Source organism: Phaseolus vulgaris, chromosome 2 (assembly GCF_000499845.2).
Source record: "Phaseolus vulgaris cultivar G19833 chromosome 2, P. vulgaris v2.0, whole genome shotgun sequence".
NCBI lineage: Eukaryota > Viridiplantae > Streptophyta > Magnoliopsida > Fabales > Fabaceae > Phaseolus > Phaseolus vulgaris.
The window spans coordinates 40,539,381-40,551,849 of record NC_023758.2 but is presented as its reverse complement, the minus strand read 5'-3'; the positions used below and the strand labels follow the sequence as shown (position 1 = coordinate 40,551,849).

Sequence of the window (12,469 nt, the reverse complement as noted above, 5' to 3'; positions counted from 1 at the left end):
AGTGTTTTCTACACCTCCACTTTCAGAGTACCCAACTCAGAGATTTCTGGATTACTGATTAAAGTTAAAAAAGAAAAAAAAAAGACTAACCTGCAACGATAGCATGGAACTTCGTGAGAAAGAAGACAATCAGTGCTTTAGGATGTCTTCCAATGAAAACTCAACTGGAACACAAACAATACTTAGATGTACGCAACAATGGAGTGGTACCAACAATCAACCAAGCAGAAGCGGGTGATAAAGGAGAACCGATGCAAGAGAAGCAGTGAAGGAGAAGGGAAAAGCGTAAGGTTATTTTCGATCTTATGCTTAAACTATGGGATGCAAGTAAAAAATAATGGGCGCAGAAAGTAAAAATTTAAAGAAAAAGCCTAAGAAAAAATAACTGAGCCCACATTGGAGACTACTTATATTCACGGGCCTAGTTGTTCCTGTGTCTTAGCAGGCCAACTAGTTAATATAGTGGCAGTTTCATCCTGCACTCCTATATTTTTCTTCTTGCACCCCCACAATTTTATGCAAAGATCAAACTTTCCCTATTATTTTTTAAAAATTCTAAAATTCACTTGAACTTATTTATTTTTTTGCATTCTAGATTTATGGAATCTGGAAAAATTTCGGATTGACACTTCCAGTAAAATTTCAAATCCATCAATCTGTAATTCAAAATATGTATTTCACATTCAAAAATCCATCATTCAAAAAAAGCATTATGGTTCCACCAATCCCTAACAGAAATATGCATTTCAGATTTATAAATTCATAATTAAAAAAAAAAACATTCCAAATCTACCAATCCGTAACAGAATTAGGCTTCCGGATTCAGCAATCCAGAAATCAATAATTTATGCAAAATTTACTTCCAGAACACTCCCTTATCCAAAAAAAAATTCAGTTCTGGATTGATGTATCCATAGCACACTCTCAGATCCTGATTTTCGGTAATCACAGTGCCCTTTTTCAAATAAAAGGTCAGTCAGTTTTGGGATTTAGAAAATTGTGGGGGTGCAGGATGAAAAATGTAGGGGTGCAGGAAGAAGATGCCTAATATAGTTATCAAATTCTTAGCTTTTATGCAGTGATCAAATTTCACCTTTTAAATATAATTTGATATTTTATAACTTTAAATTATTAAAATGTTTTTATAAAATTTTAAAATTTCAATCTCTTAAAAAAATTGTTTGGAGAATTTCTGTTATAAAATATCCTCTAAATTTATTTAACAAGAATGAACCCAACTTTAGCAACCTTATTCCAATTTTGAAGTCCAAAAGTTTTAACTCAATTAAGATCGAGTATGGTAAGGTTTAAAATGGTTAGTTAGTTCCAGCAACATATTGTTCAATTTAGTTTTTCAATTGAAGTCCCAAGTCTTATTATCTTTGATATGTGGGCACTTTATTCCACCACGTTGCTGGTGCCTAGCCGCACAAAATTCTCACTATTTGCTAAACAAAGAAAAAAGAATAGATCCTCAAATCGTTATCCATGTTGGTTTAAAATTCCATGAAACCAAGGCTTCAAAGACAATAAACTGAATTCACATAAGTTATTAAAAACTTTGATCAATAGTATTTTTCTTCAGAAATTCAAAACATAATGAAGGATCGATTGAAAAAATAGAAAAGATCTCCAGAAAAATGCAATAGAAGTTTCATTTTTTTTTATCAGCAAAAAAAATAATAAATAAAATGAATCACTTAATATAACTCTTGTAGAAAAAACACTTTAAAGAAAATGCTTCCTCCCTTCCTAAAAGTTCTTGCAGAACAGACAAGATCACTAAACTAGTAAAAACATGCTCATATAAGATTTCTAACAGTTATTCTCATACAAGTTGTTGGATCCCAGCACCAATCAGAAAAAGAGAACATCCTAAAACGAGATTTAGAATAGATCCAAGACTGAACATTGACTTGAACCAAAGTGAACACTTCAGTCTCATCGGCCTTTCCCATGTAAAAAATGATATTGTTCCTGTGTTTCCAAATTTTGCTCACAGCACTAACCTAGAAGTTTCCTAGAAGTTTCATGATACACGCTTGAGAATGAAAGTGAAAGGATAACCACTTGAAGGGCCGAGTGTAATAAAAGAATGGTGGTTTTATTTGAATAAGCAGAGTATTGATTTGGAGAGAAAAATTGAATTGTATGGTATGGATGAGTAAATGTTGGTAAAATAAAATATCAGCAGTGGTACGTTTGCGAATAATATAGACATAGAGTAAACGACTGAACCATGTCATGACAGCATGGTCCTACAACCTCAACATTAATTATCCATGCATTGCTCTCACTGCAATAACTTGCATGCATGATTGGCACGTTTCTGGAGTCATTAAACAAGATCCATGAAAAGCTGGGTGAATTATGATGCATTTGGCAGTAACTATGGAGCATTGTAGCTACAAGTCATCAGACAAATGAAGGACACGTATAACGAAGCAAAACACAGCCAAAGAAACTCAACAATCAGTGATACCACTGCCGCATTCCTTTATTGGGTGCTTTCCTACTACACAGAATTTTAAAAAATGGAGTGGTTAAAAGACTCAATCTTACTACAATTTAGTTTACCTTCCTTCAGACACTAAAGTGACTCGTATAGAAAATGACCACTAGGTATAATAACTGCCAAGGACTTGTGAAATTCCACTGCTACATGCAGCACAAAAATATCACTACCACCACGCCTTAAGATGAAAAGTGTATGTTTTTATTGTTTAGATTGTTAATATATTAGCATTTTTTTTTAAAGAGAAAAGTTTTGTTGAAAATGGGAACAGTGAAAAACATGCATTTCACACTCTACCACATAATTTTGTTGTTTAGTTAAAAAAAAACTTTTCTTATGCAAGATCCAAAATTCATCATATAACTCATTATACTAAAAAAAAAAAAAAAAAAATTATTGTCAGATCTTATGGTTTTAATACATTGATTGAATTGGTTTTTAACATACAACACAAATTTAGACAAAAGAAATTTAGTTTCAACTTTGGATTTCATAAAATGAATTTAAGTATACCTAATAAAGTCATCAACAATAGCAAGAAAAAATTTATGACCATGGACAAAAATAATAGAGAGGGGTCCCCATATATAAGACTAAAGCCACTAATAGTGGAAAAACTACTACAATAAAAAAGGAAGCTTATGTTGTTTAGAAATGACAAACATCACAAACATTTTTATTTCTATAAAACAAATATAAGGAAAAAGTTTACACATTTGCTCAAGAATTATGTTTGAAGGGTGTCCTAATCTAATATGTCATATATCGGTTTGTGATTCCTTACAGTTTTGAACTTTGTTTATACACAATTGATTAACGGAAAATTGATGTAAGAAATATAGCTATTTACTTAATTCAGCAAGACTAACTGTCTTAAATGAAACCTTGTCTTGAGTTTGACAATTGTTACAAGAGAAAATTAGTTGACAATCCATATCTTCAATCAAAATGTTGTACAAAAATCAGATTAAATGCAAATTAAGGTATATAGAGAACATTGAGAATGATATATTTTTGTGTAAATTTAATGGTCTCTGCATAACTGGTTGTGACAACATCAATTTTTAATAATTTTATGCAGATTGGTTTGATTTTATAAAAAGTGATTAAATGTGTTTTAACATAGGTGACATTATCACTAGCACCTATATCAAGGATTCACAAAAGAATTATTTGTTTGTGGTACCTTTTTCATGGACTTACCATTATAGTTTCGAATTTGATTGATATTATGATAGGTTTTATCTTGTAGAATACTTAATAATTTCTATACTTGCTCAAGAGTGGAAGGATTACTACTTTGCCTTGAGTCTTGACTATTGTCAAGTTCAAGAGTCTCTTTGTTGTTTTGCATAAAAAGATTGCATACTTTCTTATTTCTCTTGTCATAACTATTCACAAAAATCTTGCTTTTTGTACCAAGGAGGATATACATGCTTTGAGTAGCATTCATCTATAGTATGACTAGTCTTGTTGCAATAGGTACATTTCTTACCTAAGTTGAAAATCATTCTTTTCCTACGTCATAATTTCTCTAGTCACCTCTCCTTTGTTGAGATTTCTAAGTTTTTTTTTTCATTATTTCAATTATTTTTCTTTTCCACTACATTCACAACCGACTTCGCGTCTTCCACCGTATTCATATTACTAGTTAATTGTCATTTTTGTTGAATAACCAAAGAGAACACAAAATTTATATCCGAAAGAGATTCCATAAGGAGAACTTAAGTCTTAATAGTGTTATAAACGACATTTAAGCCTTTTAAGAAGCATATAACATATTCATCATCTCTATACTTCGTTGTAATTTTGATAAAGTGTAATTCCAAGTATGTCATATACACATTCTAGAATGGGTCTAAAAAATTCCAATTATTTCCAAAGAATTTTAAGATCTGTATAAAATTGTGTGACGCTCATTTCCCCTTGCTTAACCGAATGAATTTCTTACAACAAATTTGAAATTCTAAAGTAGTCTCTTTTAGAAAATCTTTTCTTTAAATCTTCCCAAAGAACTTGGCAACATTACACTTTCAAAAATCTGTGGTGATAATATCATCATGTTGCATCTTTCCTAATGAATTTCTTACAACAAATTTGAAATTCTAAAGTAGTCTCTTTTAGAAAATCTTTCCTTTAAATCTTCCCAAAGAACTTGGCAACATTACACTTTCAAAAATCTGTGGTGATAATATCATCATGATGCATCTTTCTCGGGCTTCAGATGAGGGATCATATCACTCAAGAATCTTTATGCTTCCATAAAAAATAAAAATAAAAATTTAGAGAGAAGTGTATGCCTCCTACTCCAGAATGATAATTGACTTCAATGAGTTGTGGTGTAAGAATTTTGTCTGGATTTTCTCTAGGTTGCAAGTGGTATGGACTCGAGGGGTTGGAAGAATAGTCCATTATGAGTTGGATTTTTGTCGTTGAAGACTCCATACAAGAAGATGACTAAGAGAAATAAAAAAAATCAATAAACAACAAGTAACAGGAGAAGGAAGAAAAAGTAAAGCATAACAGAACTTAATACCATATTGAATATGGTATTTCATTCTTGAAGCACAACAAGATGCTTTTTAAAAAAATATTTTTTATATTATAGGCAACACAATCCATAAACATATATGAAACTCATAAAAAAAAAATACATGAGAACAGGATAAACTTCATTTACTAAAAAACAAAATAGAAAAGCTTAAGTTTCATAAATACGCTAGGATCCCTACATAAAAAGCAGGAACAAAAAAGAGTTTAGCTAGAGGCGTTTAGATAGACAGTCCGGTAGATACTCGCTACAGAGTATAAACCTCTAAACCTCTTATTCAACAAAACTAGCAATTTAAAGAGAGGGACCACTAACACCCTCATTTACTCATATCTTTATAGCTGTACCCAGCACATTTGTTTGAGCACCGTGAGCAGTAAATTCTCAAGCTGAGAACCGTCAAAACATTTAATCTGAAACATCAACAAAATTATAAGCATTTAAGCATGGGCAGGCATAGATTCACCTAACAGCAGTGAACTGAAATAAATATAGTGTGTTGCTTATAGAATTTCGAAGCTATTAGATGGGAAAGCATTGCCTGACTGGTTGTCCTTTACCTTAATTATAGCATTATATTTATGTGGTTTCTCATTTCCCCATTTCAGATTCTTCGTAGGTTCAAGAGCACCTTCCTATAACAAAAGAAGATTAGAAGTTATAGAAAATATAAAACAGGATTTGGAAGTCATTGTCACATTGATATTGCAATTTTAAAACTCCACTGCCCATGCCAGAGTCAGCTAAAAGTCTTTCCAATAAATATAATAAAAAAACTTTTTAACGATGGAAATATCATTTCTGAATTCTGAATACAAGTTTGTAATGCAAACGCCAATTTGATTTTGGTAGGGAAGCTTCTTGATATGCACATACTTCTGTAGGGTAAAAAACATCAAATTCCTCAAGCCTCTATTTTCCACCATACAAAAAAAATCCTATTCTCTAATTCTCTTTTCTTTAGTCAACTTTGTAGAGCGTGGGCGGAAAGCACGGAGGGAAGCTGGCTTATAGTAAAAGAGAAGCTTCAAACTCCCCCTTCCGGATCATCAAAGAGTACAACCTTTGCAAGTATTCCTTAAACAACACTTCCATGATCCGAGGCATCGTCATAGTAATAAGGGGATAGCTTCCCATCTTTCTTTGCAGGCTTGGTTTGGTTCTCAGTGCCCACCTCTTGCAACATTTTCACTACTCTTCTCATTGAAGGCCTGTTAACAGGAAGAGGACTAGTGCACATGAGTCCAATGTTGAAGACCTTGCAAATTTCTTCTTTGAAACAAGAATCAAGCCTTGAGTCAATTAAATGGTCCACGCCTTTCTGGTCCAAGGTAGTGCACACCCACTTAACCAAGTCTTTCTCCCCAAATTCAGGGTCCACCGGGCGTCTTCCAGTAACCAACTCGAGTATGACAACCCCAAAGCTGTATATGTCGCTCTTCTCATTCACTCTGAGCGTGTAAGCATATTCTGCAGCAGGAGAAACCGATCATGTCAGTTTAGCACCAAAGAAATAGTTTCAATATTTTGACTGCAAAAGAAATTCAAAAGATGATAGACAACCTGTTTCTAGAGCATGTAATAGCTTATACCTATATTATAATCATAATATCAGTACAAAGATCTATAATGCCAACAAAAGCAAACCACTTTTCACTAAGCAACAAAAACATTAAAAACAATCGCCCATGCAGGAAACTACCGTCGTGATTTGTAGCCTTGTAGGGTGTAAGGAGGATAAGATGCACACTAGCAATAATGGACCAACAGTCAAATTACTCTAGTGACCAGCCAAGCCATATACAACGAGCTAAAACCCATATGCAGAAGTAATCCCCACTGAACTAAATGCATCTCAAATCCATCAACAATAAAATAAATTAATAAAAAATATTCTGCTAACTAACCTGGTGCAATATAGCCACAAGAGCCAGCTATGACGGACATGGATTTAGTTCCTTTTGCTGTCGTTTCAACCGCCTTAGCTACTCCAAAATCAGCCACCCTCGCACCATAGTCCCCATCCAATAAAATGTTGTTTGATTTCACATCTCTATGAACAATTGCGGGAACACAGTCATGATGCAGATAAGAGAGTCCTTCTGCCGAATCCACAGCTATCTTACACCTTGTTGGCCAATCCAACAACCCTCCTTTACTACTATGCAGCAAATCACCAAGACTTCCATTAGGCATATATTCATAAACCAAGAGCTTGCAATCCCTGGTGGTGCAGCAACACCACAGCTTGACTATGTTCTTGTGCCTGATCTTGCCCAAAGTCTCAACCTCCGCGTCAAAAGCATTGTCCTGAACCCTACCCTTTTCAACATCCCCACTCTCTACCTCCTTCCTAACCCCTCCCCATATCTTCTTCACAGCAACAACCTCCCCACTGCTAAGCACAACCTTGTAAACCTTCCCCGAGGAACCACTTCCAATCACATTATCCTCATCAAGACAATTCAAAATCTCATCTTCACTAAAACCCAGTTTATGAAACGACATTAACGTCCACTTCGACTTATCAATCGCCCTCTTGGCGTCCTGGAAATTCTTATACCTAAAGTAAAACCAAACCACACCAACAAGGAAAACCAAAGTGGCTACCACAAAAATAGCTCGAAGCAGCCAAACATAACCTACACTCTTTGCCTCGCCCCTACCATCACACAACCCCTTCAAATCCCCACACAAGCCAGGATTACCGAGGAAACTAGACCTATACATAACCTTAGCCAACAGAGGAGGAAGTTCACCAGTCAAACGATTATAAGACAAATTAAGCTGATTCAGCTTAAGATTCTGCAACCCGTGAGGGACTTTCCCCGAAAAGCGGTTACTAGAAAGATCTAGAAAGTTCAGCACGGACAAACCCCCAATCTCATCAGGAATCTTCCCACCAATCTCATTGTTGGCCAAATTCAAATCGTTGAGCTTCTTCCACGAACGAATCCCTTTCGGCAACTCCCCAGAGAGTCTGTTATTATGAAAATCGAGAATCCCAAGCTGCCCAAGATTCACAATGCTATCCGGAAGCGAGCCTCTGAACTTATTATCACTGGCGGAAAACTCCACGAGATTCTCCAACCACCCAACCTCATCGGGAATCGTTCCCGAGAAGTTATTCTTCGACAGAATCAACAGCGACAAGTTCCCGGCACCAGCAATGGTCCTGGCTATGGAACCCGAAAACGAGTTGTCGACAAGCTCGAGAAGATAGACGCGCGGAAGCCCCCAGATCCCGGCGGGAACCTCGCCGGACAACCGGTTGAATCCGAGCCTCACACGTGTCAAGCTCTGGCACGTGCCTAAGCTCGCTGGAATCTCCCCGGAGAAAAGATTATAAATCACCAGAAGCTCCTCAAGTGCACCCTTATCACAGAGCGTCGCCGGAATAGGCCCCCAGAACTGGTTGCTCGATACGTCCAGCCACCGGAGCTGCGAATTCTTGCCGAGATTCGCGGGTAACCTGCCGGTGAGGCGGTTCCCAAAGAGCCGAAGCTCATATAGATTCTCGGAATCCGCAATGCTGGCCGGTAACTCTCCCTCGAAACGGTTTTCGTACAAATTGAGACTCTCCAACGGCAAAGAACAAAGCTCGTCGGGAATCCTCCCGGTTAAGTGGTTCATGGAGGCGTCGAGGAGCCTCAAGCGGGTGAGATTCCCCATTCCCCGAGGCAACTCACCGGAGAGCGAGTTGTTGTACAACTCGATCTGCGTAAGGCTGGTTAACTGAGTGAGAGAACTCGGGATGGAGCCGTAGAGGTCATTGAGCGCGAGGTCGAGGTCCTGGAGCTTGTTGAGGTTCCCGAGGGAGGCTGGAATGACGCCGACGAGGTTGCATTGCGTGAGCCAGAGAACCTCGAGGTTCGTGAGGTTGCCGAGCTCCGGAGGGATTCGACCGGGGAAGAAGGGGTTGTAAGAGAGGTTGAGCATTTTCAAAGAGGAGACGTTGCCCAACGAGGGGGGGATGGTGCCTTCTAGAAGATTGGAGACGAGGGAGAGGACTTGGAGGTTCTGGAAAGTTCCGAAGGAGTCCGGGATGGGGCCGGAGAAGTTGTTGCCGGTGAGGTCGAGGTAGCGGAGGTTGGGGAGGAGCGGGAGCGTGGCGGGGAGGGGACCGGTGAGGAGGTTCTGGGAGAGGTCGAGGTGGCGGAGAGAGAGGCAGAGGGAGATGTCGAGAGGGAGGGTTTGGTTGATGGAGTTGTTGAAGAGGTTTATGGAGAGGAGGTTGGGGAGACGGCAGAGGACGTTGGCGAGGAAAGGGCCTCCGATGTTGGTGTTGGAAAGGTCCAATTCAGTTACGGTGGTGTTGGAGGCATCGCCGGCGCAGGTTACCCCGTACCAGTTGCAAGGGGTGGCGTCCCTGGAGTTCCAGGAGGAAAGAGTGGAGTAAGGGTCGTCGAGAGAGAGCTTGAGTTGGTACAGGTACAGCCCCTCTTGGTTCAAACACGCCACCCACGCTACTGCCGATAACAGAACGCAAGCAACGATGGGAAGTGGTTGGGTCATTCTTGCCTTACCTCTCCGACACAGAGTGCTGTGGTGAGTGTTGGAAGTGAGAGTGAAGTGAATGCTCAATTTATTTGAATGGGAAACGGTGAAAGGGAGAGAGGCTCTGTTTGAGGTCACTTTTCACGCACACTGCTACTCTGCTGAGTTGGCACCACCAGTTTGAGACTCCACACTTTGACCATAACCAAATCACACTCTCTACTTCTTATTCTTTCTTTCTCACTCATTAAACATTCCCAATTCAAATATATTAACCATACTCTTAAATTGTTGTTAAACTCAAATTAACGTAAGTACAGCACATTCAGCAAATGTTTGTGTTTTTTATTAAAGTGTGGTCGTTGTAATTTCAATACAACTACTGCAAGGTAGTTTGGGACAGATAAGGAGAAGATACGCTATTGGTGTTTGTTGTTTGTTTCAGCATACATATTGTGGTGATGCTAGAAGCCAAAATTTGTTCCCTTCAAAATCATTCATTCTTCTATTGAAGTATAATCTTTTGGTGTTGTGTTAATGCTCATGAGTTGGACTGCAGACTTTCTAGATTCCAAGTTCCCTCTCTTGCATCATCTACATTACTACTGCTGAAAACTATACTTAGGTCTTTTAAGTTGAATTAGTAGCTAGGTTGTTTGTTATTTAGTTTATAGTTTCTCCACGCTTCTTGATAAATACCAAGAGAGCAATAAAAAACTTTTAACTCTGGTAAACAACTTCCAAGTGTACTCTCCAATAACTGGTTACATTAATGTCATTATCTTTGAAGTTGTATTCCAGCTTTTTACTTACAGTTTCAATGAAACTCCTTATTTATTTGTCTATTTTAATCAACTTTTCCTTTACATTTCTGTATTAATTTTATTTATATGCTATTTAAATTATTATTTTACCTTTTTATAAAATATTTCATCTTTAAAAACTATCGGAATTCTAAATTAATTTTAAAAACAAAAGGCATAACTATTTCAAGTATATTTTTATCTGAAAAAAAACTATCATTTATGTGATTTTTTATTTTAAAAATTAAATAAATAACTAAATTCAGTTAACAGATTTTAACTGCTTAGAACAATGTTAAAACATATTTTCTAAACATTTAATTAGCTTCTCAGCTTTTTTATTGATTGTGTACAAAATTTCTTCGGGATGAATTAATGATAATTCGTGAATTATTCATGTTTTTTACAAATTTATTATATTTTTTAAGTATTTTTTTATTTTTTATCTTTTATTTTTAATAGAAATTTGTTTTTTTTTTGTTAAAAAGAGTTGTAATAAATTTTGTATAAAATATTATTTTTTTTAATTGTAATTTTTTTATAGACTGTCTGATCAGCTGATTGATTCGATTATGATTTTTTTAGATTTTTTTTAGTTGGTACTTTTTGAGTGGTTTTCTAATGTTGAGAGAACTTCAATATGAATACTTGGATCATGAAGATTAAAGTTCTGAACTAAAAGAAATAAATCACTCAAAGTTGCAGAACAAAATATCCATGATCTATGCTAGAATAGGACCTTTTTGTAATAGATTTTGTATGGTTCTATTTTTTATTAACTTTTGTAGTTTATAGTTTTTAAAGTTTAGTTCTCTATTTTTCAATTTATACAATTTTTTGTTATTTGAGTTCTTTATTTTCTCTTCTCTTTATCTCGCGTTTCTTCTGCTGTTGTTTATGTTTTATCTTTTTTTATGTCTTCTGTTCTACAAATTTACATGTGGATGATGTTTCGTATTTCTCAAATGAAATTTTCTTCTTTTTATTGCAATTCTTTAATTTCTACTTTTACATTTCATTTCATGCATTTAATTCCCTTCACTTTCAATTATCTCAATAACAATTTTAATTTCAGTAATGTAGTGTTCTCTACTCTAAGTTCTTACAATTTCAATTCATTAGACACTTAAATTTAGATATACTTTTTTTAAAAAAAATAATTCTTGCTTTAAAGAATTCTATTGTTTATTTTCAATCTCGGTTCTTTACAATTTTTGTCGTTTATAATTTATACACTTTTACCATACGATTTTTTACTAGACAGACTGATAGTAGCACTTAGTCTTTATAATTTTTGAATTTGTTTCTATCTTACTTATTACTTTATACATTCATGTATTACTTACTTGAACCGTCTAATACAATATTACTTGAATCGTTTAATGCATACTTTATTTTTGTTTCATATATGCAATCTCATTTTAATTTCAATTTTTTATTTACTAGTTTTCAATTCCAATTTTTTTTTTTAGTTTCCATTTAATTGTTTTACTCAATTCTAGTTAATTTCAATTTTTATCTTTCGTTTTTCATTTACTCTATTTTCTGTTTTTATTTATTGTTTATTGATTTTACTTTTATGTTTGATGCAAATTCTTAATTGAAATTTTCCTCAATCTTAAATTGTTTAAGTAGAATGAAGCAATGGAAATGTATCAGCTGTAATCTCTACATTTCATTAGATAAAACTTAGTTATGTTTGAAAAACATAATGCTACTTAACAATTTATCACTTAACGAAGCAACAATAAAAACACACGGTGAAAGTTAGATTTTTTTTTTTATCTTAATTAGCATATATTATTTATATTTGTTAAACAAACATGTATTATAATTTTGAAAACGTAAAAAACTCAAAATCCTTTAAAAATAAGTAAAGTGAGATAAAGTTTCCAATATATTCAAACGTAACTTTGACTGAAAATAAATCCTAAACCTAGTTAATCTACCTAGCATAGGTTGTCTTTTGAAGATTTGATTTAGTCTCCATACAAGTTTGCACTAGCATGAAAATTTACTAGGTCAACAACAATTACTGGACTAAATGAGTTTATCATTCTAGATAGGCTTACATATAGGTATATCAACTTTTAACATTAATAT

At 35.2% G+C, this 12,469-nt stretch overlaps 1 protein-coding gene across 1 annotated transcript; it reads right to left on the bottom strand.

The window, feature by feature from the left end:
• Window positions 1-5,746: 5,746 nt before the first annotated feature.
• LOC137812084 (receptor-like protein kinase HSL1) lies at window positions 5,747-10,280 on the bottom strand. Its single transcript, XM_068613976.1, has 2 exons — window positions 6,974-10,280; window positions 5,747-6,536 (listed from the first exon to the last, which is right to left on the bottom strand). Exons 1-2 carry the CDS (start codon window positions 9,579-9,581, stop codon window positions 6,145-6,147), a joined length of 3,000 nt encoding a protein of 999 aa, XP_068470077.1. The 5' UTR covers window positions 9,582-10,280; the 3' UTR covers window positions 5,747-6,144.
• Between the last annotated feature and the right edge of the window lie 2,189 nt (window positions 10,281-12,469).